This window comes from Molossus molossus, unplaced genomic scaffold (genome assembly GCF_014108415.1).
Source record: "Molossus molossus isolate mMolMol1 unplaced genomic scaffold, mMolMol1.p scaffold_m16_p_7, whole genome shotgun sequence".
Lineage (NCBI taxonomy): Eukaryota > Metazoa > Chordata > Mammalia > Chiroptera > Molossidae > Molossus > Molossus molossus.
Genome location: NW_023425401.1, coordinates 56548015 through 56575207, shown reverse-complemented (window position 1 = coordinate 56575207; position 27193 = coordinate 56548015). Strand labels below are relative to the sequence as shown.

General features: G+C 37.2%; 1 protein-coding gene across 1 annotated transcript in view; it reads right to left on the bottom strand.

Moving 5' to 3' along the window:
* The window catches only part of LHFPL3 (LHFPL tetraspan subfamily member 3), a 608740-nt gene extending 589850 nt beyond the window's left edge, over positions 1–18890 (bottom strand). The window contains exon 1 of the mRNA XM_036247458.1: positions 18449–18890. Within this exon, the coding sequence (XP_036103351.1) occupies positions 18449–18890 (442 nt within the window). The remainder of the gene's footprint in view (positions 1–18448) is intronic.
* Positions 18891–27193: the final 8303 nt, after the last annotated feature.

The following is a 27193-nucleotide window of genomic DNA, read 5'->3' as shown; positions in this document are numbered from 1 at the left end:
GCACTCCCTATCATCATCCTTACCCTGCAGCGCTTTCTCCACAGCATGTGTCACCACCTGATATATTATGTATTTAATTCTTTGTTTGTGTTTTTCAGCCCCAGAAAAATGTAAGTTCTGTGAGCTCAGCGAACCCATGTTTGGTTCACTGTTCTATCAACAGCATCTAGAACAGTATCTATCACTCTGCAGGTGCTCAATAAAGATTTGTGGGATGATTCTCCCATTCAGGCTTTAGTCTTTAGTCTTGTCCTTTACTCTTCACCCTTCAGGTTAAGATAAACTCATAGACTCTTGATACCAGTCCCTTTATAGTTAATAGTGGAACAATAAGAATATTCCGTGTAGTAGTTATGGAACCACACCATCTCAGTTCAAGCCTGGCTTTATTGCTTCCTCAACAGCATTGGCCAGTAGAACTTTCCACAATGCACTGTCCAATACAGTACTGTCCAATACAGCCACCAGCCACATGGACCTACTGAGCAACTAAAATTTTAATACCATTTAACTTAAATTTCAATTTAAGTAGTCGCATGTGACTAGAGGTTACGGTAGATTGAACAGCACCATTCTAGCTGTATGTTCCCAGCCATATTTATTAATCAATCTGTGCCTCCATTCCTTCATCAGTGAAAATGGTAATAGCAACAACAAAAAGAATAAATAGTGCACCATAGATTTTATGAGGATCACATGAGGTAATATGCAGCACACTAGAACAGTACCTGGTACATAGTGAGCTACAGTAAATGCTACTATTTGGGGCAAAAGGAACTGTCTTTGCAATAACACTGGATTCTTAGACACAACAACAATATTAATCTAATATGTAAATAAACATAGGGAAATACAGGCATTTCCAAAATGTAAGATTACATCAAGTGTGTAATAAGTCAGAAAATAAAGTAAATATAAAAGAAATATAAAATAGCATGCCAACAAGTTGACAATTTTAGTTGATTATAAAGGTTACTCTTTGATAAAATAGCAGTTGCCATAGCAGCCAGACATCACGAAATCATTTCAAAATCAAAGACAAGGAGCATCTTCTTAAAGAAACCTTGTGAACAGTGTAACTGAGCAACGTCATGAAAGGGCTCCCGTTTATGCCTGGACTTTAACATAGAGAATAATTCATTTCCCAGCACTGTTCTCCAGCTTTCAATACCTACTTTACAACTGCAACCGAGATTCTACATATTTTTCTAATATGTTTTTAAAAAACTCACAACAGTGAAAAAGGTAAAACAATTATTTTATAAGAAAAAATGATTAGGAAATATATCTTATGATATCACTTTATTATTGTCCTCAGAATCAGCAAACTGATGTTACTGTATTTTGAAGGAGGCTTGAATTAATTTTTTTGTATTGTCTTTTTGTTAGCTTCCAAATAAAATGTTCTTTCTCTACCTATACAGTTTTTTTTTTCATTTATAAAGTCTATGCTTTTTCTCCTTCCCAGAAAATTTGAATTTCAAGCCAATTTTACAAAGAAGTAGTAGAAAGAGGCAGGGGAGGAAGAGGAACAAAAGGGCTTTTGGCTCCCTGATTAGATGTTACCTGATCAGTTCTCCTCTTGCAACCATTATGTAAATGTCCACAAATGGAGCAGAGCTAGTGGAAACTGCACAAGATTACCGCTGCCCCTTCACAGGCCAGTCCCATCTGTCAGCTAAGTCCTTGAATTATTCGTCTTTTTGTGTTTTCCTTTGTCCTCCAGATCTTCCCACCTCGCTCTGCTCTCAGATGTTCTGGTTGCTACTTTAAAGGCTGAGAACTAAAATAATTTATTTGAAAAAATAATCTGTATGAAAACAATGTTTATATTCAAATATGTTAGTGTTTACTTGGTCCTATAACATTTTTATTCTTTATGTTAAGATCAAAAATTACAAACCACAAAAATAAGACCTGTTTTCTTAAGTAGAACTTAAATCATACAGAAATAATAAGATATTCAGTTGCACTGACTCTGTGGGAAAAATCACTATGTTGACTCCTTCTCTAAAAAGAGCAGAGAATTTGTCTTTATACCACTCCCTGTAATAGAACTCTGAACTGTGACATCAGTTGTGCATTGGAAGATAAGGCAAACTTACAACAAGCATCCTAGGCACTAAATGTACAATGGTGACAGAATTAGCTATGATCCTTGCCCTGAAGAAGCTTCCAATAAGGTCAAAAGGAGCTGCAATTGTTAACGACTACACTTCTTGTGTGATCCCTAATGATATTCTATAGATCCCAATCTCCTTCCCAAAAAGAGAGCCCAAAGGGCACCCACTCTAGGGACGTTCCACAGCTTCATCTATTCTCCTTTATCATCAATCCCACACAAACCTAAAACGGGAAGAATTTCACCCTACAAAAAATGAAGTAGCAATGAATTGAAAGATCCAAAATGTACATAATTTTTTTTCTAGATTAAAAGAGAAATAAAATAATGATGTTATAGGGGTTTTATAAAGAACAGGAACCTACTAGGCCTTTTACTTCTTTTTGTTCTTCTGGGACTGCCTTTCTACAGTGATGACTATGATGATGCCAACAATGATGATGATGTTGACGCTCATACCTAACATTTATGAGTGATTTCTGTGTTCCACATTAGAAAGGTATTATATTGATCCTTGTTTTACAGATGAGGAAACTAAGGCACAGATAGGCTAAAAAACTGTGCCCTGGTCATACAATTACCTTGTAAATGAAGCAAACACCACATAAACCCAGATGTTTCAGAGCTTATGAACTTACCTAGTATAGTAGAGCTGCCGTCACATTTTTCTTATTAGTGATACAAAATTATTTCCTAAGAAGAAGACCAATCATGAAAAGATCCTAAAAATTATAAAGTGTTTTAGTCTTCCTATCTTTTCTAATACATATACACAATAAGGATGGATAAATTAATGAATGAAGAATAAAAGGACTGAGAACCCAATTACAGTATTCCTGTGATTTCATTTGGTATTTTTATACTAAAATTAAGAGAAATCTACTGCATTATATGTATATGCCATTGGAAATGGAGATCTTCATTCCTTTGCTACTAATACATAGTTCACCTTAGAAAAATATGACACTAACTCATTGTGGGAGATTCATAAGTTCTGAGTAGTAGGTTCAGAAATTATAATTAGTTTGCATACATCAATCCACATGTCTCTGATCCTGTCCCTCTTTTAGCAATAACATAAAATGGTGACTTGGCACTTTGAAATTTGGAGTTTATGTGGCCATAGAACTAAGCAAAGTCATCTGAATATCATCCATGGGATTTATATTTTAGGCAATATGGCATACCAGATGACCAAAACAAAACAAAACAAAACCCTCTCAAATAGAACACCTGAAAATTCTGCATAAAAATCCAGAACATTTTTTAACACGCAGAGCTGAGCTGATTGTAAGAGAAATCCTTAGAAGTAAGAAAAAAGACAAAGCAAGAATCCAAAGAAGCAAATGAACAGTAAAGTTGACACTGACCTTGATGGCACCAACTAATTGTTAGTGCTTTAGTTTCTACTCCTGTTTTTCATGGCACACATTTAAAAATGATATTATTACAATATCAATTGCTAGAATAAATGGGAAGATATTTGGAAGCATCTATATATAAACTTTGCAAAAATATTTATTACATTTATTTCATATAAGAAAAATAGAATATTAAAATTTAAATATATTGAATATACATTCAACGTTAAGTATACTGCATTTGTATAAATCATGCCACCATAATATTTATAAATATTTTAACAAGTAACTTAAGCTTTCTTTCATAAACATTTTTTTTTCTTTTAGGTTATGCTTGAGATGGTTACATGCAATTCCTGATTAAAACTTTTAATGCTGGTCTTTTAAAATATCATCTAGATAAGCAGTTTTCCATAAGTTTTTAGCAGCTAAAAATAATGTTTGGTTACCAAATTAAGAAGTTATAAAAGAATAAGAAAATAAACCCAAAGCAAATAGAAAACATAAAATAAAAATAACAGCAAAAATCAATGCTATAAAACAAAAGGTAATGGAAAAGAACAATGAAGATAAATTTGCATTTTATATAAAGACTACACAAATCTTATAAAGTTTTGGCAAAATTTATCTAAAGAAATAAGAGAAGACATCAATGAACAAATCATATGATTGTAAGAATATTAACAGTTATATGCCAATACATTTGAAAATGTAGATGAAATGAAACAATTCTTAGAAAAATATATCTTTACAAACTGCCTAAAGATGAAATTAGCCCTGGCCAGTTTGGCTCAGTGGTTAAAGTGACGGCCTGTGGACCAAAGTGTCATGGGTTTGATTCTTGATCAAGGTCACATACCTCGGTTGCATGTTCCATCCCCAGCCCTGATTGGGAGGCAACCATCAATGTGTCTCTCTCACATCAATGTTTCTGTCTCTCCCTCTCCCCCTCCCTCCCTTCCAATCTATCTAAAAATCAATGGAAAAAATATCCTTGGGTGAGGATTAACAACAACAAAAAAGATGAAATTTAAAATCTGAATGATTCTATAACCATTAAACAAATGTAATCAGTAGTTTAAAATCTTCCTACAAAGAAATATGCAGCCTGGACAGTTTTATAAGATAATTTTATTAAACACACAAGGGACAGATTATTCCAATAGCTCACAAATTCTTTCAAAAACTGCAAAAGAAAGACTTCTCAACTACTTTTATGAATCTTACATAACCCTAACACCTAAACAAGATACAGACAGTATGGCAAAGGAAAAAATAAATGACCAACCTTATTCAGAAAATACTTTTTAATGTTAAATAAACTATTAGAGATTGAGATTCATAGTGTATATCAAAGTAGTGGTGTTTTTTAACCGCTGAGCCAAACCAGCCAGGGCAAAGTGGTGGTGTTTTTTAAATGCTATGATTATTTCAACCTTAGAAAATCTAGTATAATTCGTCTCATCAATATATATTAATTCAGAAAAGTTATTTGATCATCTCAATAGATGCAGAAAATGCATTCAATAAAATTCAACATATATTCACAATCTAAAAACTTTTTATCAATGTAGGAATATAAGAGAACTTCTTTGACCTAATAAATAATATTTGAAAAAATCTACTCCATATGTCATTCTAAAAATGTAAAATATTAAAAACATGTCCTTTAAAAACAGAAAGATAAAAAGTAAAAAATATGTTACTCAGGAATATATACACTACTGGACATTACATATGTGTGTATATAAATTACATGTATTTGTACATTCGTATTATAAGGAATGTAGGCTAATAACACACAACTCAGGAAAGTGGCTACCTCTGGCTGGATGTGGTCAGGGAATTGTGTGGCAGACACACAAATGGTCAGTTTATTATTATTCTTTAAACCACACACACACACATACACAGGCACATACACACAAATGTAAAACATATTATTCATAACATGCTTGCAGATTAACTGAAGTAATTCATTTTGCAAATATTAAACAATACCAGAATGATAGCTAGGCTAAATAACATTGTAACTACAATAAAAATTTAAATCATCTTCTCTTTCATTACACAAGTTCAAGCTTGTCTTCATATAAATCATATTTCTACCCTAAACAGATAATACTTTAACACATTTGGGAATAAATTCTCATGTCACCATAAAACTTAGAGAAGGAAAAATTATATGTGAGACTCGTTCTATTACTTGAATAACTGTATCACAATTAAAACTTTAGTTTTTAGGTACTACCTGTCAATCATTGGGTTGGTTTTCTAGAGACCTTTAGTAAAAAAATATATATATGTATGTATATATATATGTATATGTGTGTGTGTGTGTGTGTAAATATATATATATACACACATATATATGTATATATATATTTAACAGTACACAAAGGAAGGGAACAGTCCTTGTCAAATGAACTCACATTGATTACAGAATTTTTCCTTTTGTTCTATGCACATTAAATCAGCCTCCAAATTCTACAGCAATGCTAGTGTGCTGTATTGAACTGCAGGATCAGTACCGTTTCAGATTTTCTGCTTGGCCCGTTCAGGCGCAGACACTTCAGTGGACACTGGGGCCAGGGTGGGGCATTGAGGCTGATGAGGGGATTCTGGCAAAAATTAAAAATAATATTTTTCAGTGTGAGAAGGAAACAAAACTTCATGTCCAGCAAGAAATTGTGCTTTTGGGGAGTTTTCCTCTAAAGAAACTTTCTGCACTTCAGGTTCTCAAAGAGATAAAATAAAAACCGAATTGAGTGTAGGTCCCATTTTTTAGAAAGAGAAAAAAAGAACAGAATTTGTGTGTTTTGGGGGTGGTTTCTAGTGACAAAAGCTGTGTAACGGTGTGTAATTGTGTCTGATTGCAATAGCTAGGGAGAAAGCAGGTACCCATTTCTTCTTTTTGTTGTTGTTTTGAAAGAAATGGAGACTCAAATACCGTAGATAGGAAGTAGTAATGAAATTAGATGCCCAGTTTTTTATTCTGATTCTGGAAAGCATTATTTGCCTGTGGCTGGGGTCCATGTTTGAGTTATTGCAAATAAATTTTTTAATTCTGAAAAGTCCTTAAAGTTTCCCAAGAAATGAAATTTCCAACTCTACCTTTTTTCATCTGCAAAACATGTTTGGGCTGCTGCAGAGATGCAACCATATGCATAGTTTATAACCACCAAGATCGAATGGCTCTTTAGGATCCTGTAGTTTTGAACCTCTCAACTTGTTTTGAATTCTCCAATGACCTGCTAATTCTCCAGTAATGTCCAAGTTATTCCAAAGTGTCCATCTCCAGGCTAAGAAATAACAATCAAAATGTTCCAATGGAAGACCATGCCAATGAACCCTCTTTAAAAAACAAAAACAAAAAAACAGGCCATTTGAGAGTCACAAAACCTTCTTAGAAGGTGAGCTAAGTTATAGAGACTAATTTAAAAGCATTTACATCAGGACAATGCACTAGAGGAAAGTCCAAGAAGAGATGGCTTTTTCCTTATAAGTAAAAAGAGCTACTGCATGTATTCTAGATGAATCGCTTTTCACACTCTTTTTCTAGCTTCATATTTTATCCTCTACCCTCCATCCTCTAAAACGTTATCTTACAGGTCCGATCAGGGTGAAAATGACTCTGGATCTGACCCTATCAAAGGCGAAGTTCTGAGAAGCACAGCTGACAGGGCTAGAGCTCCCTCTAGAGCCCATCCTGCACTGAATAAAGGGGCCTTCAGCAAAGTGAACTGTCTCTGGGTGGATCCTGCCCATTTCCCCACCCTAGCTCATCTTGCTAGGAGATGGAAAAGCCTGGAAAAGCAGAGCTGTTCACTATGACTACAGGGCACATATGAGAGACTACCCAGCTGTGCTCACCAGCATCTCTTCACCAGCATCTCTCAAGATGCTTAGTTAGTAAGTTATCTTGTCAATATCAACTCTGGATATTCACCATAAAAGGGATATTGATAACATGTAGACAGCAGAGAATGTTCATTTATTCATTTTCAATCCAGTGGTTTTCAATCCAGATCATAGTCATAGATGTAGTAATAACAAACTGAAACTCTCATTTTATAATAAACTGATGTCTTTAAACCTGAAATAAAAATATTAATAAGAAGTAATATTGGTTTTATTAAAGCTTCTTTAGAAAAGCTATAGAAATATAAGAAATTGACATATTAATGAAAAACAGCAATATAATCATCATTTGAGCATAAATCGTAGAATCTTAAATCATTACTTTCTTTGATTGGGAAAAAAATAAAGATTCACAGATAAAACATTAAAAAACAATTTTCAAAACATTATAGCTATATTTAAAACAGTTAGAGAAAAATGCTGCTGCAGATTTGTTCCTGCTGTTACATGATGTTATTACAGACTGAGAATATTCCATTTTGCTTTTGATAACTTGAAGAAGAAATAATTTGTGCATTTCTCTATCACTTGGGGAAACTTAAGAATGCCTACGTACTTAGGTCTTAACATAATAAAATAATTGGCTCACAATGCCTTTAAGACATGGCTTTTTTTTTTTCTAGTTTGTTCATTTGAAATTATTGAACAGTTTAAAATTATCTCAAAAATACATTCTTGTTACCTTGAGTCATTACTCTAGACAAATAAAATGGAAGAGCTAGACCCTGTCAGCACAAAATTAAATATGGTATTTGTTAGCCATGTACAATGTCCATTATAGGAATCACAGTAGCATTTATACAACACTGTGTGGTTTCTAAAAGGATTTCATAGCCATTTTCTTTCTTGATTCTTAGAACAAGATAAGTCTGGTATATACAAGTTGTGAAATAAAATTGTCCTTTAAATTGTGCATTGTAAGTTTAATCTTTCTGTTTATTAAATTTTCTGAATACTAACCACTCCACCAGTAATCATACCTAACATTTATTGAGTGATTACTATGTGCTAGGTCCACTTTTAAGGGTTTCACATGGATTAATTCAATAGTCCTAAGAACACATAAGTCCATAACTTGCGATCTATTTGTATGTATCTGAAATACAATTACATAAAAGTTAAAGAAAAAAAAAGAAAAGAAAAGTCAAGAGTAGTTAGATAACTTGCTCAAGGTTATCCAGCCAATAAGTGGCCAGGTCAAGATGCAAATCTTACAACTGTTTCTCAACTTTAATGCCTCCAGAAGCTGTAAGGTCTATCACTACCCTCCCTGGAACTGTCTGTGACTTGGCCATCCAATCCACCATCACCACTTTTCACCACCACTATCAAAAAGCAACTCTATTAAGAACATTTCTGGCCCTGGCCGGTTTGGCTCAGCGGTTAGAGCATCGGCCTGCGGTCCTGAGAGACCCGGGTTCGGTTCCCGCTAAGGGCGCGTACCTCGGTTGCAGTTTGTCCCCGGCCCTGGTCGGTTGTGCGGGTGGCAGCCACTCGATGTGTTCCTTTCACATCGATGTTTCTCTCTCTCTCTCTGTTCCTCTCTCTCCCTCCCAGTCTACCTGAACAAAAAGTGGAAAAATGTCCTCCGGTGAGGATAAAAAAAAAAAAAAAAAGAACATTTCTGCATTTAATTCAGGGTAGGAACAGATGCTACAGAACCAGTAATGTTGACACTTGCCCTTTTCTAGTAAAATTCACACTCAAAGGTTGATAGCAATGAGATCAGAGATATAAATAACCAAGGGGACAGTGTGGGCAATGAACCACCCAGGCTCTAGGTTTGGGAAATGAAAAGGATGGGATGAGGAAGGAGTACCTACACATGCTTGAAGAGGGAAATCTGATAAACAGGTGGACAATTGTGTTCCTTGCAAATAGCAGTTCCTTCCCTTCATGTTGATACAGAATGGTTAAATTGCATATTGAGGACTTATGCTAAACAAATATACATTAGGTTGGGAGACAAAAGGAAGTGGTAGAAATAGCACCTCACTGGGAATCAGATGTGTGTTAGTTTCAATTTTTCCAAGGTGAGACTCTTAATTTCCTTGGCAAGATTTTTAATTTCCCTCAGACTCCAAGGCATTATGCTATGAGGGGGGGGAGGGGGGTCTGATTTTAGCTCAAACCACTTACTGGCTCTTTTTGAATAATTTTTAAGCATCAATTTCTTCATCTGCAAAAATGAGTATTATAATACTAAACCTGTAGGATTGTTGTAAAGGTTAAATACACTAAACTAAAGGTTTTTTCAAATAGTAGTTGCTCAACAGTTAGTATTTACCATTATTATTTGTAAATAACTTTTAATATCCTTCCAACTTCTAAAGTGTGAGTTTATATCCATTTGGCACTGATTAAGTATATTTGTTTAAATGTTTGGTTGGCTAGATTGTTGTTCAGAGGGGAACGATGTCATTTTATATATAGGATAAATGGCCAATGAAATCACACCTGGAAAAATAATTCTTATTTTCAATCAATCTATAATCTAATTGGGGTACATTAGCAGTAAAAGTCATTAATGGAGGTGAGAAAAGCAAAGCAAAGAAAAATGTCTCAAATTGCTTAGGTTAAATATATTTTACCTACTCTACCCTCTAATGTTAAATTACCTATAATTGGTGCAAACTTTTCAGTTTTCCAGAAAAGAGAAAGTTATTTTTCCAAATTCATTCTCTATTATCATTTCTCTAGAATAGTGTCTCTCCAATGTTTTGATTGCAGTCCGCTGTTAAGTCCTGCATTATACACTGCAATCTAGTCCATACACACATATGTACACATTTAGGAAATAAAGTTTTTGTTATCTATTTGCCTTCATATTCTCTATTCTGTTTTAATCCAAGTTTTAATGCTGATTATTACATACTAAATTGGTATCATGACCCATCAAATCTCAGCAACCATATTTGTAAAACACTACAGCACAGCTTCCCTTTTCCTATGAAGGCTTTCAAAATATGCCAACTAGTCAGTACTATACTTTGTTCAATTTACTGGTTAAAATGTGAATATTCAGTTAACAAATATTTGGTATTCCACAGATCTACAATATTGCTGGTTAGTAATCATCTGAATCTTAGATAAATTCAATTGATGTAGCTTGTTCTATACATGTTCTTAAAGTGTTCTGTAAATAGATTTACCTTAGATGCTCACTGTAAGTTCCCTTTCCCCATTACAGGCACAATAGAATTCAATTTATCTCCACAATCTGTAACTAGATTTTCAACAAGAAACTATGGGATGTTTTTTATCGAATTTTATAATGACTTTTTCTTTCCTAGGTTGGCTTATTTTAATCTTTCTCCATATTCCCATCTGTCATACAAGAAGTTCGATCACTTCTCCCTTTGAATACCTTGATCTTAGAATCCACTATAACTCCCTGTATGGGGGAGGGGTGGAGCCATAATTTTTCTTTCTTGGTACTTGGGATTTGCACAGAGTTTTGCACTGTAATGCACATTTCAGCTTTCTGCTTGTCCTGTGTAAATATATTTTTAAGCCATTGATTATATCAAATTTAACAGAATTTTGATGTTATCAAATTCCACAGGCTTTTCAACCTTGAATTTCTTCGAGTCTTTTTTATTCATACTTCATTTATTTTTGGTATCACTCTTCTAATCCCTGTATTTCTTCACAGCTGAATATATTTGCCTGTTTTCCAAATACTGAGCTTCAGACAATGATAATACACATTTCCCATTTTGATTTTGCACCTTCACTCTTTCATTAAAACCAAACAAGGAATATGCAGGACACTCCCCTCATAGACTATTTCCACAAGTAGTCTCTAGACACTTAAGTAAATGGCCTATGATGCATTCAATACCAAAGCTAAAGTTGAGTTCCCTTCAAATTCCTGTCTGCCACTGTTTTCTAATAGGGCAAAAAATATGAAGAACACTCTTGATTGGTTAAGTTATGTATGTCTGATTCTGAGCTAAGTCCTTTTTTCTGATCGACAATTATTTATCATTCACTTTACTACCTTTCACTGGTCTTCTACTAGCTCTTTCATTGATAAACCATAATATCAAAATTTGATGCAATTAGACTAACTTCACTCAGCTATCATTTATGATCTCTTCTCCTATGAAACACATATATACAGTCCCTACCCTGCCGAAGACATGGTTTCATTAGGCTGAAGAAGATGTCAGAATCCAGGTGTGTGAGACCCACTGAGCAATTCAATGCCAGCAACTCAATCTCAGACAGGCTTGCTTTCTTCTTTCTGCCCATGAGAAGTTCGATAAGATTCATGTCTAGCCTGATCAAAAATATTATTTATTTTCCTCTTGCAAGCCACTATTTTTTTTTTCTGTTTTAATTTAGAAAAAGAGATGAGAAATGTGCTCAAGATTACAGTTAGGACAATTTATCTATGAATGGTACAATGACCCTGTGTAGTAGGAGCATCATAGAATCATGGCCTTAATTTGAGAGCTGTATGATATTAGTTATGTGAAAATTTAGGATTCTGGAAGAGGTTGTTTTTATTTCTTTTTTAAAATGCCTTAGTGCCTTTTCATGACAGCTTTATGTTAAAGGCATCAAATAATTTACTTACTATTTGCTAAATGAACCAGGCTCTTATTTTCCATCGTTATTATTTTCTTGTTATTGTTAAAAATAAAGGTCAGCTCCTTGGTCTTTTCTCATATCCAATAAAAAATTCCAGTTTACTCATTATAAGGAAAAAATCACATTAATTAAAGCTGATATTGACCCCCAAAATTCAAATCTATTATAGAAATTACACTTAAGCCCCCAAATTAGAATTTCCCTGAAGTAGTCTTTGTTTCACACCAGTGTGATCTGAAGTTCTTTCTACTCCTCTTCGTGTAGTTTATCCCTTCACACCACACACAGCAGTGCACTGAGCTCTACAGTTTTCTTTCTTTATTTTTTAAAATTTTGCTCATTTTGAACAATTCTAAGGTATGCACATAAAATGTAATATAATGGCCTGGATATCTAAATTCTCTTTATGGGTCAGAGCTTCATACCAAACATAAGCACCAATCACTGAATAATTGTTTTATGTTAAGCATTTGATATCACATTCTGGTTAGATATGCATGTATGCATGTATGTATTTATAATTTATAGAAGTATATAAGCACCTTGTTAACATCTTTACAATGGATAAAAGCTGTTAAATGTACAGACTTACACTAAGAAAAATATCACCTAACAGTATATCTTATGGAATATATGGATCCTGTCATTTTCACACATATTCACTCAAAGATTATAAAGAATAATTTGTTTTGACATTCACATTAATATATTTTCCAACTTCTCTTTGTCACCTTCCTGTCATGTAACATAAAAGCAAAATCAAACTAACAAAACCCCCACAAATTTCTAAATCCCCATTTCAAATCACTTCCTTATAAGCTTGACTTAATAAATAAAAAAATTCTTCAAAGTGAAATATGTTGTTAGAAAATAAAAAATGCACTCACTGGCATACATTCTTTGCTCTGCAACTGGGGGAGTGTTTAAAATTCTCTGGCAGGGGCAAAACCCCTCTGTGGCCATTCCATTACTGAATTAGGATGGATTAGCAGTTCTTTGAGGCAAGATCGCGCTTCCTCATACCACTCAGCACCAGCCATTGGTAAGGACTGGCGTTGGTCCTGGATGCTGAGTCTGCACTTGAGTAAATCCCAATGTTGTTCCTTTTTCAGACCACCCACATCACAGCTTTGCACACACAGGGCCACCCATCTGAGCAGGTTTGGTGGGCCCTCTGGCAGGTCAAGGAAGAGCACATCTGCACAATGCCCAGAAAGGAGAAATGGGAAACCTGGAAGACACATCCTCCTCTGTCTGGATTGCTTCTGAAGGCACACGAGGAAAGCCAATCTGGAACAGGGTGCCTGCTCTTATTTTCTAAAAGCCTGATCTTTTGATTCTTACACAAAACTTACATTTTAAATAATTTGATTTCTTTTCATCAGAAACTAAATGATAAGGAAAATTTGCTAAATTCTAAGCTATAATTGACTCTATCACAATGTTGTAATAAACATTACCTATAGATCAGAAAGAACCTCCACTTGAGAATAAGTTCACATGAATAAGGCTGTCAAGTGACAACCATTGCCATCAATGGAAGAATTCCTCTAGAGCAATTACTGCTAATGCCACAAACCAATGAGAAAGATGAGCATCATGGCTTTCAAAATATATGGTATTCACTTCTCAACATGGCATGTGGGAAATTCTGCATCACTTTTTTCTCCTTTCATTCTTTGTTCCATCAATCATTCATTAATCAAGTCATTAATCCACACTGGCTGGTGTAGCTCAATTGGCTGGGTGTCACGCTGTGCACCAAAAGGTCAATGGTTCGTTCATTCCTAGTCAGGGCACATGCCCAGGTTTTGGGTTTGATCCCCAGTAGGGGGTGGGTGTGGAAAGAAACTGATTGATGTTTCTCTCTCCCATTGATGTTTCTCTCTCTCTCCCTTCCTTCCTCTTTATCTAAAATCAATAAAAAAATTTAAATATATAAAAATAAAAATAAAAAGTCATTAACTCAACATACCTACTAAATGCCAGAAAAACATACTATATGCCAGGATACAGCAAAAATAATAATATAAGAACCTAGCTCTCAAATAATGCCTGTTTACTATGCACAGGTCACTGTTCCAAGGATATACATCAGCTCATTTAATTCTTGTACCATTCTCTTGAGGAAAGGACAACTATATGCCCACTTTGCAGATGAGCAACTGAAGTACAGAGAGATTAATTTCCCAGATCACACAATCAGTGAATATCAGTGTCAGGGTTCAAACCCACATTTTTTTACTCCATTGTCTATGATCTAGACCTCTATGCTATATGAAGAGAAAAATGGCTTTCTGAAACTTTCAATATACTGGAGAAGACAGACATAAAACAAAGGAACACACAAACACATCTTATAAATGGTGATAAGAAATATAAAAAAGAACAAGATGCCATGGAAATAAGATGGTATAACATTACAAAAGCAAGAAATGCCATGATTATTACCTCTGCTGATTCTCATCTCACCTAAATGACAAAGTTATAAAATGTAAGACGGTGCCCTGGCCGGTTTGGCTCAGTGGTTGGAGCATCGGCCTGTGGACCAGAGAGTCCCGGGTTCAGTTCCCAGGTTCTGGGGAAAACTAAGGTTGGGAGACCAAGGAAAGTGACTAGCAATTCAGCCTTTGACCCTGTCATAAACCCTTGCCATCTTGGTGGTCCTTTTTGTTGGTAAGCTCAGAATGACAAAATAAAAGAGATTTGGCAAATGTAAGCCCTTCTCCTATCTTTATCCCCCTGAATAAGGAAATTCAACCTGTATCAGGTGCCCCTTCTTCACACTTGAAAGTAACTCCTTACCTGCTGCCGACAACCAAGAAGTCCATGGTGGATATCTAAAAAGAAAAAATCTTAACTTCTGCTTTAATGCTTTAGCATATTTAAAAAATAAGAGTAAAAAGATTTTCTTTACCTATAATGGCTAACACTTGAGCTTCTGGAAACAATTCAAGATATGGCTTATAGTCAGCAAAACAAATATAACATCTTATGAGACCTGAAAACATACTAAAATACTGTTTAAAGATCAAAACAGAAAAGCAGAAAATCAAATTCCCAGCACGACAAAATTCTCTTTCCATCTTGAGGTTTTTTTTTTTTGTCTTGTTTGTTTTTTTAAATCTGGGCTTTATTATCATACCCAGCAATTAGAGATCTACTTCTTTTCTTTTAGTGTTGGAGAAATTATACAGAAAGAAAAAAGGTTTCTTTTTTCTTCTCTAAAAGTTGTCTCTCTGTAGATTGGGAAATTTCATATCTTTGATTGTTATTTATTTTCTGTATTATTTTTATGTCTTCAGCCTTTATATCAGGCATGGCCCATAAGTATAGGATTATATCCAACAGCAGTGTGATCATTAGCTCCTAATTTTGTAATTTCACTCCACTGAGGTTAATAATGATTCAGAAGGGAAAGTGAGAGGAAGAAGGCAGATGTTCATAATAGCACCATTAATTATATAGACAAACAACATCATTTTCAGGTCCAATAAAAGTACTTTTTCTAGTTGATTGTTCAGAATCATAACAAGAATAATTCTTGATGTTGTACTGCCACAAGAAAGTCTTCTGCCTCATCACCTTAGTGTATCATTTCATGTGGAATTTTATATTCTACCTAACTTTAATTAATGATGTTACTATATTAAAATGCCTAGACAACTAAATACACAAGTTAATCATTTGACTTTCAATGAGGGTTAAACAGTCTCTAATAAGTAAATGGTATATTAAATCTCATCTTTCATAGCACATTATACTTGAGATTAGCCTTGGTACAGTTAAAAGTATGAAGTCTCCTTTTTTTTTCAAATTTTTTTGGTACGTGCCCCTAGCAGGAACCAAACCTGGGACTCTCTGGTCTACAGGCTGATGCTCCAACTGCTTAGCCAAACCAGCCAGGGCTGAAGTCTCCTTAGTATTAAAAAGGAATAGTCTAAATGTTAGAAACTAAGCTTTGAAAGTAACTTACAACACATAATGTCAAATTTCTTGTTAGTGTCATGAAACTTAAAAATAAAACCTCCCAAAACCACGTTAAATGTGACATTCTTTAGAAATATCTTCTATATTCCATTCCTTACAAAAATCTGTAAATGTAACTTACTTTGATTCTTAATTGCCCCATTGCCATTATTCATTTTTAAAATTAATATGCTTCATTAATAAAGTTGCGTCTTCCTGTGTATTTTCAAGAAATAAAATACCAAATAAATTGCAAAATAAAGGCTTTAAAAAGTATGTCTGGAACTTAAATACCTGTACCACTCCTAAAGTGAAGTAAATGTCCTTGTATCATCTTCAGGACAAAGGCTATTATCACATTTTACGTTGACATATAGAAAACAAGGTAGCATGTATATGTAAAATTTATTTAAAAAAAAAAAAAGACATTATATTTCACTACACCAGAATAAATTATTTTTGTGTATTCTATTCCAGGAAGAAGAAGGAAAAAATATTTTAATAGTTGCAGTTTATATTAACTTCTAAGCTGGTAATTCTTTTCCAAAGATAGTTTTCTTCCCTTTTAAAAGAAAAACAAAAAAAACACTTTTGTTTAGAGTACAAAAATCTCATTAAAATAAAATTTTTAGAAATGTAAACATGTGAGAAATCACCTGCACATTACTTTTAGACCTTTGAAAAACCTAATTTGGATCACCAGTCTAAATAGGTCATTTAACTTAGAAAAATTAAAATGAGCTGTGCAGGGCCACCTCTTTTTCTAAAACATAGCATCCTCAATATCCTACTGTATTCAAAGTCAAACAAGAATGAAGTATTAAGAACAACTATAATACGTTAATTTATTCCAAATCTCAAAGTCGGCACATGAAATGGCCATAAAAGTTTACATTACGTACAAAAAGATATAGTTTGTGTGTGTGTGTGGTGGGGGGGGGCAGGGGGTGGAAGGTTGCTTCAAGAAGTTGGGAGTGGAAGGACAGAAGGAAAAGCAAAGAACTCTTACATTCCAAGAAGATAATGGTGTGTGTGTGTGTGTGTGTGTGTGTGTGTGTGTGTGGTGGGGGGGTCCTCTACTGGTGCTCTTTTCTTGCCTTTCACATGGGGCACATTCACAGTTCATGGAAAATCAAAATGAGTCCATACAAACTTAATACAAAACAAGTACTTCCATACTAGATTAAGCTTCTCTTATATCAAACTATCAACATAAGATTATGAACCTTATCTCTTCTGTACAGCACCTTTAAAGACTTAATCACCCTAGGACACTGGTAAACTCCAGGATCAAATCCTTATTTCCCAGAAGACCCTTCCAGAGTATAAGAATAACTACAAAATCTTTACGGTAACATCTTTGAAGTGTGAAAGCAATACACACACACACACACACACACACAATTGGCTGCCTGAGACATCCTTCATTATTCCATAGCAGATCATCCATAAAATCAAAAGGATCCTGGCAATGTTGGAAAAAGAGGGTGTCAAGTGTCGGAGAATAAAGTCTGCCTTCATAATGCAGGGCGCCTGAGGTGGCTGGCAGAGAGGGAATCAACTTCATGGCAGGTAGAGAAAGGAGTCAGTTTTATTTCAGAACTCTCCAAACCCACCAGGAAATGTATCCCATTCTTTCTAGGTTAAAAGTAACTGTGATGCTCAGAAAAAATACTTTCCTATTCTCCAGCTAGCAACAATCTATCACCAACAGGCAAAGAATTATCAGATATGCTAATGAAACAGGTTTTCCTCTCTGCCCACCTTCCTAAAGCCACTTCCCTAAAATGAGACCTTCATTCTCTCAAGATCTCGCTCTGTTTAAAGACGGAATGGAAGAACCTCTGCTCTGACAAGGAAGCAAACCTAAGACTTGACATCTGAGAATTGCTAAGGAACAATGGTAAGCTACATTTTCTCTAAAAGGGTCAAACCCAAAACGATTAGGATTTACTCATTTCCAGATGCATGATAACATTTTTATAACTGCCCGGAACAGAGAGAAACAATTCCACTCTAGCACTCCGCTCCACATGGGCCAATGACTGAAACCGTTCCCGAGAGGGACACAGCAGGCTGACTCTCTTTCCACTACAACCTCTCCAAATTCCCTTTTCACCTCTCTGTCTCAGGCCGTCCTTAGTCCCTCAGCACGCGCCCTAAACGCAGCTTCTCCCCATCTTTAGTTCTGAGTGGACTCGGCCCAGCAAACGCCCTGCCTATGGCAAGTCCTTCTGGGTGGTGTCCCCGCACTTGGGAGGTTCTCAAAAGCCCCGGGACAAGAGGCTCTTGCTAGGTCCCAGGAACCCCGGGGTTTCCGGCCTCCCAGGGCTCCTGCCACCCACACCCCCAATTTTGAGCTGATTAAGTTGCTCGGCAGCCAGCAGCGCTCACAGCCCGGGTCCCTCCCACTCCCGCCCCTCCAGCTCCTGCGCCCTGGGGTCCCCCCGCCTCCGGGAGGTGAGCGCGTACTCACCAGAGGTGAGCTGCATCCAGGCACAGATCTTGTACACGGTCGCGGTGTTGCAGAAAAAGAAGAGGGTAAAGCATACCATACAGGCGATGATGAGCATCATGGAGAGGCCGATGAAGAAGGAGGCAGCTTTGAAGGCGCCGGAGGGCAGCGTGGAGAAGTCTGTGAAGCTTCCCCTGCAGGTCAGCTCCCGGGAGAAGCCGTTGCCGATGCAGTAGTGGAAGAGCCCGAAATAACCGGCTTGCGGGGTGTCCACGCCGTCGCCGATCCAGTACGGTTGGATGAAGCACACCACGTTGACGATGGCAAAGCAAATGGTGAAGATGGCCCACAGCACACCGATGGCCCGTGAGTTCCGTACATAGTTGGTGTGGTACAGCTTCGCAGCCTCCTGAGCCGGGAGCATCGCGGCGGCGGCGGCGGCAGCGGCGGCGGCTCCGGGCATTCTCCCCCTCCTCCTCCTCCTCCTCCTTCTCCTCCTCCTGCTTCAGGTCCTCCGCCTCACCGGCCTCACGGCGCTCAGGAGACACACTCACCGAGCTGCGCGCTGCAACTCCCTTGCCTCCGCCTTAGCCCAGCAGCACCAGTTTCAGAGTCCGCATCCTCGCTCCCGGAAGGAGGGCGGGGGAGCGACAAGCACCCCTCCGGCTCTCCTGGCACAGCCTCGCGGCCCCCCTCCCTTCGTCCTGGCCGGGGCTCCAGCCCTTCTCACCACCCTCCACCCCTCTTCCCGCCGCGGCTGCAGCTGCTGCAGCTGATGGCGACAAATCCCACGCGGAGCAGTGTGGAGCGCGAGCTCGGGCACCCCCACCCGGCTTCGCGCCTTCCACCCTTCCTCCTGCAAGCTTGGTTCACGCCGGGTGCCCCCGGGCGCGGAGAACCTCGGCGACCCTGGGACACCCCTCAAGTGATGGGCGGGACTGGAGATGGCGAAGGGGTATCTAAGGAGGGGACGGGAACACCCACAGGGATCTTAGAGGCGATCTGGGTAGGTGTTGGGAACCCGGCACGCGAAGCGGAATCTGGGCGCATTTCAGCTCTGCACAGCAACGTGCTTCAACCTCTGCATCTCTGCAGGTGCGAGTGGGGCAGCGAGGCAGGTGCTGGCGAGACCTGCCAAGGAAGAGCAGACGTACTGCCCCAAGACACTTCTTTGTTACAACCACAGAACGGCCCCTGGCTAAATTCTCCGTTGCCTCTGGACGACAAGGTGGAGACAGAAGTTGAGCAGGAGCTGATGGGCAATTAATATAAAAGACATACATACATACCTCAAGGGTGGTCTCAGATCTGCTCAACTTCTCTCTGCCGCCAGATGAACTGTGGCCTATGGATGACCTATGCGTTCTCTTCAGTCAGGTCAATTTCCCCACAAATCCTAACGTATACAGAAAGTCAATGGCATAGAAGAGACTGGGTCACAGAAACAGTTTGTCTGAAAACACTGGGTAGGTTGGTCAGTGCTATATTTCTTACACAAATAGTCACCGTGCTAGGTGCTAAAGATACAAAAAGGAAGACAGGTATTTCTCCCTGCCCCACAACCCAAAGGTCTAGTAACCAGAACTGTTTCCAGAGTAATTTCCCCTGAATTATCCATACACAGTTCATTATATTTGCATGTGCCATTGTTTTTATACCTGCACTTTGTGCTTTTCCTTAGCATAATGTTTTTTCTTTCCAGTCTTTCTATTGCCCTGTTAATAATCCCTGCCTTTCAAACTCCATTTCTTTATTTCTGTTAGTTACTTGCTTGGTTTCTTTGCTTCTGGTTTTAAAAAACAGAAAAAAAAGCATGTGATCCCCACCCAAAACGAATGAACCAGAAGGCTCCATAGCAGCAGCAGAATTTGGTAACAAACTCATTTTGAACTGTATGATCACTAAATTCTCTGAGCAGAAAGGAGAGGATTCTGTTAGAATTTGATCCCTAAGTCTACACTTAATTGCACACTTTATTATAATGTAAAATCATATGTAAATTTCTTGACAATGTCTTGACATGATGCTGAATCTGCCCACCTTTTTACTAGAGCAATAAAAGGCATGAGATACCAGGTGGAATATCAAACTACCAAAAATGAGTAAGAAAGCTTAGAATGGTTCAGTTGGGGGGAGAAGGGGGGAAGTAAGCTCCAAAGGGTATTCAGCTACATAAATTGCTGTTATATGGAAGAGGTCTTAGAGGTCATATTCTAAGTGAAGACCATCCAGGCCCCTCATCTGATAATCTGAAGATTTGAGATTGTATGAGGAGAGAGAGGGAGAGGGTAGAAAGAGGAATATGAGACGCACAAGATAATGAAGGGGCTGACATTTGGAAAGAATTTAAAAAGGTGAGTGTTGGAATATTACATTCAGTTTTTCCTATAGATATGAAAGATAGGTATTACAGTTCAAGGTCCATTAGGCAGGACCTTGGAAATCAAGTGGACAGAATTAAACAGTAGTATGAAACATGTAAGTTTAGGTGACTAAGAATTTCTTGCAAGTATGGTTGTAGAGACTCAGAAGGTCTTTTAAAAATCAAAGCATTTGGGGGAGGTGGGGAGGATGACCTAAATATAAGCTGGCCCAGTATAACACTAGCAAGTCTCTAAAAATATAATTCATGATGATGCATCATTAGTGCATTGGTGGCAATGGAAGGTCAGATTTAATTAGTCTTAACTCCCCTGAAGTTGCTGGTAAATCAAAAGAGTTTTAACATGGAAGGGGAAAGAGGACAGGTGAGAATGATTAGATTTATTGGGCCCTCTGGCAGGTCATGTGTCCTAGGTGCAGAGATAGCTTTCCAACACAAATTGACAGTAGTTTCTAGTGACTCTCCCAAGCCCACAAATCTCCAAACCTGCTTGTATGAAGTGGTCTTTCTTTAAAACCAATGCTTAAAAGAGATCTTACTATTTCTATGGGGTAGTAGAGATGGAAGTTTGCTAAGAGGGGAAAGGCTGAGAATCAAAAAGCCAACTTTAGCCCTCAGTGCTTAAATTGCATTATAGGACAAAGACTGGCAAGTGACTCAGATTCAAATGTTGTGATTTAAAGAGCTTTTCTATTTGAGTCATGCCCAAGGAGAGCTTTATTCTTTTTTAAAATATTTTTTTATTGATTTTAGAGAGAGAGGAAGGGAGAGGAAGACAGAAACACTGGAGAGAGAGAGAGAGAAGAGGGAGAGAGACATCAATCAGCTTCCTCCTGCACACCCCAACTGGGGATCAAACCCAAAACCCAGGCACAAAACCAGCAACCTCTCCATGCATGGAACAATGCTCAACCAACTGAGCCACACTGGCCAGGGCAGGAGAGCCTTATTTTTATTGTAGGTTTGGAATTGCCTCTAGGTTCACGCTTAGAATCACTATGCCAAGGGTCACAGTCAAGGTGTCCCCTCTTTTCAAGAGCAAATAGGAATAGATCAGTGTTGGTGTATTCCTGACCTAAAGTGATCACATGGATTTCCCCTTGAGGTGAGGAATCTGACTGGATAAACTGAACGTGCCAATGGCCCTTCTTCATACCTTTATCCTGCCCTGCACCACAGCAGATTTTCAGAATGAAGCAGGGCTTCCCAAGACTTTGAATTAGAGCTAGAACACCTGTAAACATTTTAGTTGTCATCAATGAAGGCAAACTGTCCTCCTACATCTTCCCAAATCCCTACATTGTCCATCTCCAATCTTGTCCTTGGCAACCAGAAGCCCCAGAGGTAAAAATGTCCCTACCCTTAATCTGAAGGTTTGTCTGTTCCAGGAAGACTTTAGGATTCCTGACAGCTAAGTACCTGGACAACTAATTACATTCATCAAATAAGATGTGACCAGGAAAGCTGTTTTGGGGAGGAGGAAATAATAAAACAAGCCTGATCATGCTAAAGCATTACTATTGATAGAAAACTATTTTGAAATTACAATATGATTCATGTGTGCTAAATAACTAGTAGAAGTTGGTGTCATTGACAGCATCGAATTAGAAACACTGAACACTCACATCTCAAATTTCACTGTTAAAAATGTTTTTCTCTTACTGCCACAAAGAGTCAGTAGTGAGACCCACTCTTATCCCTAACTGAGTCTTATGAATGTTAGGACGGTAAAAGAGAAAACAATGGAAAGTTGGACTGTGTGACACTAAAAAAGATTCTGGTGAGTTAAAGGACTGAATGTTTTGATCCCAAACTAATCTGGTAGAATGTGAAAGCCATGGAAGGCAAGAGACATGGGATCCAGACACACTACCATCTCTACCTAACTGTGAGAGCATGAGGCTCTTGGGGCTCCATTTCCTCCTCTCTAGAATTATGGTGAGGGGGAGGACACATCAGATGAATTCCAAGGTCTCTTTCTGTGGTAAAATTCTATTCTCTTCTACAAAGACTATTCCAGAGCGACTTTGCAAAAAATGACAAAACCCAGTACTTGGGGGAAAAATGAAGCAAAACCTAACAAGAGATTCTGGTGATGCAGACATTTTATTTAAAATTTAAAATCCCTTCTGAAATCCAGTTGTTTTAATTTTTCAGGCAATGGCTGCTTAGTGTGTTCAGGTAAGTCACTGCAATGACCTTGAGAAATGGAGAAAGAGATGATTTCTAAAATCTGTTACTTAATTGATTTCTGGGGCTGTCACCAAGGTCAGTATCAGATCCCACTCCAGAGTATAAGATTCCAATAATGAAACTCTTTTCACTTGCCAAAGCTTTCCTTCTGCCCCTGCCCCACCTTACTTTTCTTTTAGGGCTTTTCAGAAACACCTCTTGGTTAATCAGTCACTAGGTTAGCAGTGGCAAAAAGACAGAGTGAGTGTTTCAAGATCCCCTGAAAATCAAGATCAAATGTATCACAAAGCTCTGATTTCATTGCACCTTAGTCTATACCACTTTGCAGAGATATGAGCTCCACTTGTGCAAAGAAATGGAAAATAGCAATATCAGTCATTTTCTTTCTTTTCCATTTTCTTCTATTTTGAATTGGATTCTGTATAAGTTACCCCTTTCAAAAATTCTTTTCACTTTTGCAGAACCCAGCTAAGAGCATATGTTGTTTTCTCAAAGACTGATCACCTCCAGAGCCTGTGCTAGAAAAACCATCTCTCTGTTAATCTTGTAATTCTTTGATGATTTCAGAACAATTCTGTCTGAAGTTAAGTAATTACCTCTATTGAATAAAATACTGTGGAAACATGATAATCATTTAAGTATGATTTTTTTAAGTCTATAATGGAGTGATATTATATTAAAGTTTTAAGTTTAATGTGTAGATTCTGTTCTCTTTTAATCTAGTATTAGATAACTTTTCTGATCTTTAAAAAAAAAATTCTATCTGCTATTCATCTGAAACTGCTTCATGAAGTTTCCCCCTCAAGGTGCACCTGGATTGAAAATCAAGGCCTTCATTTCGAACATATACTCTAGAACCTTCAGTTTGGTGTTAATATTTGAAACTACTCCCTGGATTGTCAGCTGAAGATATCTTTATCCACAAAACTTGTCTTTCCTACAATCACATCAATCTCCCAAACCTCAGGTGCAGCTTTTCTGAGGATCTCTCCAAACCACAGAACATGTATTTTAAGTCTTACAACCCCAAACACCCTTCTAAATGTGAAGGAAACCTATCCAGATGCCTTCCTTTACTGCTACAGTGACACAAAAATATTAATCTTGATAGTGCTTTTGTTGAAGAGGCACATTTTTTATGCCTATATTAATCAGCATTCGAGGCAGAAGCAACACAAACTCTCAGTGGCTCATAACCACAAACATTTACTTCTAATCCACACCACATATGGTGCTACTTGGCTAAGGACCTACTCCAGGCAGTGGGCCTGACTGCAGGTCTGCTGGTGTTCTCATTCTGAGGTCCACATTGAAGGAGCAGGCTCTATCTGGGATATGCTGCTGGCATATGGGCAGGAGAATGAGACTGAGGCAAATTATAAAACTTTATCTAAAACTTCTGCTCAAATATAGCATGCAGCATGTCATCTCATATTCCATGGCCAAAGCATATCATATAAGGAAGCCAAAAGTCAATGTGCTGGGGATATAAAATCCCTTTACAGGAAATAAATAAGTGAAGAACCGATAACTTTAATAAAATTTATTACATACATTCTCTGGAAAGAACTCTTTGTTTCTATTTATTTTATTTTAATTTAATTTTATTTTATTTACTTTATTGTTGAAAGTATTATAGATATGTCCCATTTTCTCCCTTTTTGTCCACCTTCACCCAAACCCTGCCCCACACTGGACCATCCCCATGCTATAATCTGGGTCCATGGTTTATGCATATATGTATACATGTTATTTGGTTAGTTTCTTCCTGTCCTTGCCCCTGCTCCGAGCTTCCCCATCCCCAATGAGTTCCGTTATTCTGTTCCATACATCCATACCTCTGGCCTTCTTTTGTTCATCAGTGTATTTTGTTCTTAGATTTCACTTATAAATGAGATCATGTGATATTTGTCTTTCTCTAACTGCTTTGTTTCACGTAGCATAATAGTCTCCAGGTCCACCCATACTGTCTCAAAGGATAAGAGATCCTGCTTTATACAGTTGCACAGTACTCCATTGTGTAAATATACCACAGTTCTGTATCCACTTATCTACTGATGGACACTTGAGCTGTTTCCAGATCTTAGCTATTGTAAATAACACTGCTATGAATATAGGGGTGTCTTTAGATTCTTAGGATATAGTCCCAGAACATTTTTAATATTATGAGGAGTCTCCATACTGTTTTCCACATTGGCTGCACCAGTCTGCATTCTCACCAGCAGTGTAGTAGGGTTCCCTTTTCTCCACATCTTTGCCAGCATATGTTTGTTGATTTACTGATGGTAGCCATTCTGACAGGTATGAGGTGATACCCATTGTCATTTTAATTGTATCTCTCTGATGATTTGTGATGTTGAACATTTTTTTCATGTGTCTATTGGCCATCTGTATGTCCTATTTAGAGAAGTATCTATTCAGGTCCTCTGCTCATTTTTAAATTGGATTGTTTGTATTCCTAGCGTTGAGGTATATGAGTTCTTTGTATATTTTGGAAATTTAACCCTTATTGAATGTATCATTGGTGAATATGTTTTCCTATATAGTGGATTCTATTTTCATTTGGTGATGGTTTCTTTTGCTATGTAGAAGCTTTTCACTTTGTTGTAGTCACATTTGTTAATTTTTTTCATTTGTTTCCCTTGCCCTAGGCAATGTATCAGTGAAAATACTGCTACATGAGATGTCTGAGATTTTACTGCCTGTTTTTTCTAAGATTTTTATGATTTGCAACTTACATTTAAGTCTTTTAACCATTTTGAGTTTATTCTTGTGTATGGTATATGTTAGTAATATAGTTTCTTTTTCTTTCTTTCTTTCTTTTTTTTGTTTTTTTGCATGTACCTGTTCAATTTTCCCAACACTATGTATTGAGTAGACTATATTTACTCCATTGTATGCTCTTACATTCTTTTTCAAATATTAATTAGCCATATTGGCATGGGCCAAATTCTGGGGTCTCTGTTCTGTTCCATTGGTCTATATGCCTGTTCTTGCACCAGACACAGGTTTTTTTGAGTACAATGACTTTGTAGTATTGTTTGATATCCAGTATTGTGATTCCTCCAACTTTGTTCTTTTTTCTCAAGGTTGCTGTGACTATGCAGGGACTTTTTGGAACCCCAAATAATGTTGGGAATATTTTTTATAAATCTGTATGGTGTTGGTATTTTAATAGGGATTGTGTAGAATCTGGATATTGCTCTGGGTAGCATGGACATTTTAATTATGTCAATTTTTTTATTCTATGAACATGGTATATACTTCATTTTTGTGTGTGTGTCTTCCTCTATTTCTTTTTCCAATGTCCTACAATTTTGCAAGTACAAGTCTTTTACCTCCTTAATTACTCCTAGGTATCTTATTTTTTTGTTGCAATGGTAAATGGGATTTTTTTAGTATCTCTTTCTGAGAGTTCATTATTGGTGTACAAAAATACCATTGATAAAGGACCTATGTACAGAAAACTACAGGACCTTGAAAAAAGAAATAGAGAAAGATATATAAAAAAAAGTGGAAGCACATACCTTGCTCATGGATTGGAAGAATTAACATCAGTAAAATGTCCATACTACCCAAAGCAATCTATAGATTCAATACAATCCCCATCAAAATACCAATGACATACCTCACAGAACTAGAACAATTACTACAAAAGTTCATATGGAACCAAAACGGACCTTGAGTAGCCACAGGAATATTGAAAAAGAAGAACAAAGTAGGAGGGATTACATTACCAGATTTCAGGTTATACTACAAAGCCACTGTAATCAAAACAGCCTGGTACTGGCACAAGAATAGGAATATAGACCAGTGGAACAGAACAGAGAACCCAGAAATGGACCCAAAGTAATATGCTCAATTAATATTTGACAAAGGTGGCAAGAACATACAGTGGAGTAAAGACAGCCTCATGCTGTTGGGAAAATTGGACAGATACATGCAAAAAAATAAAACTAGACCATCAACTGAAATCATACACGAGAATCAACTCAAAATGGATAAAAGATTTAAATGTGACTCATGAATCCATAAAAATCCTAGAGGAAAATATAGGCAACAAAATTTAGGACATCATTTGCAGCAGAATTTTCACTGATATATCCGCTAAGGCAACAGAAACAAAGGAGAAAATGAACACATGGTACTACATAAAACTCAAAAGCTTCTGCACAGCAAAAGATACAATC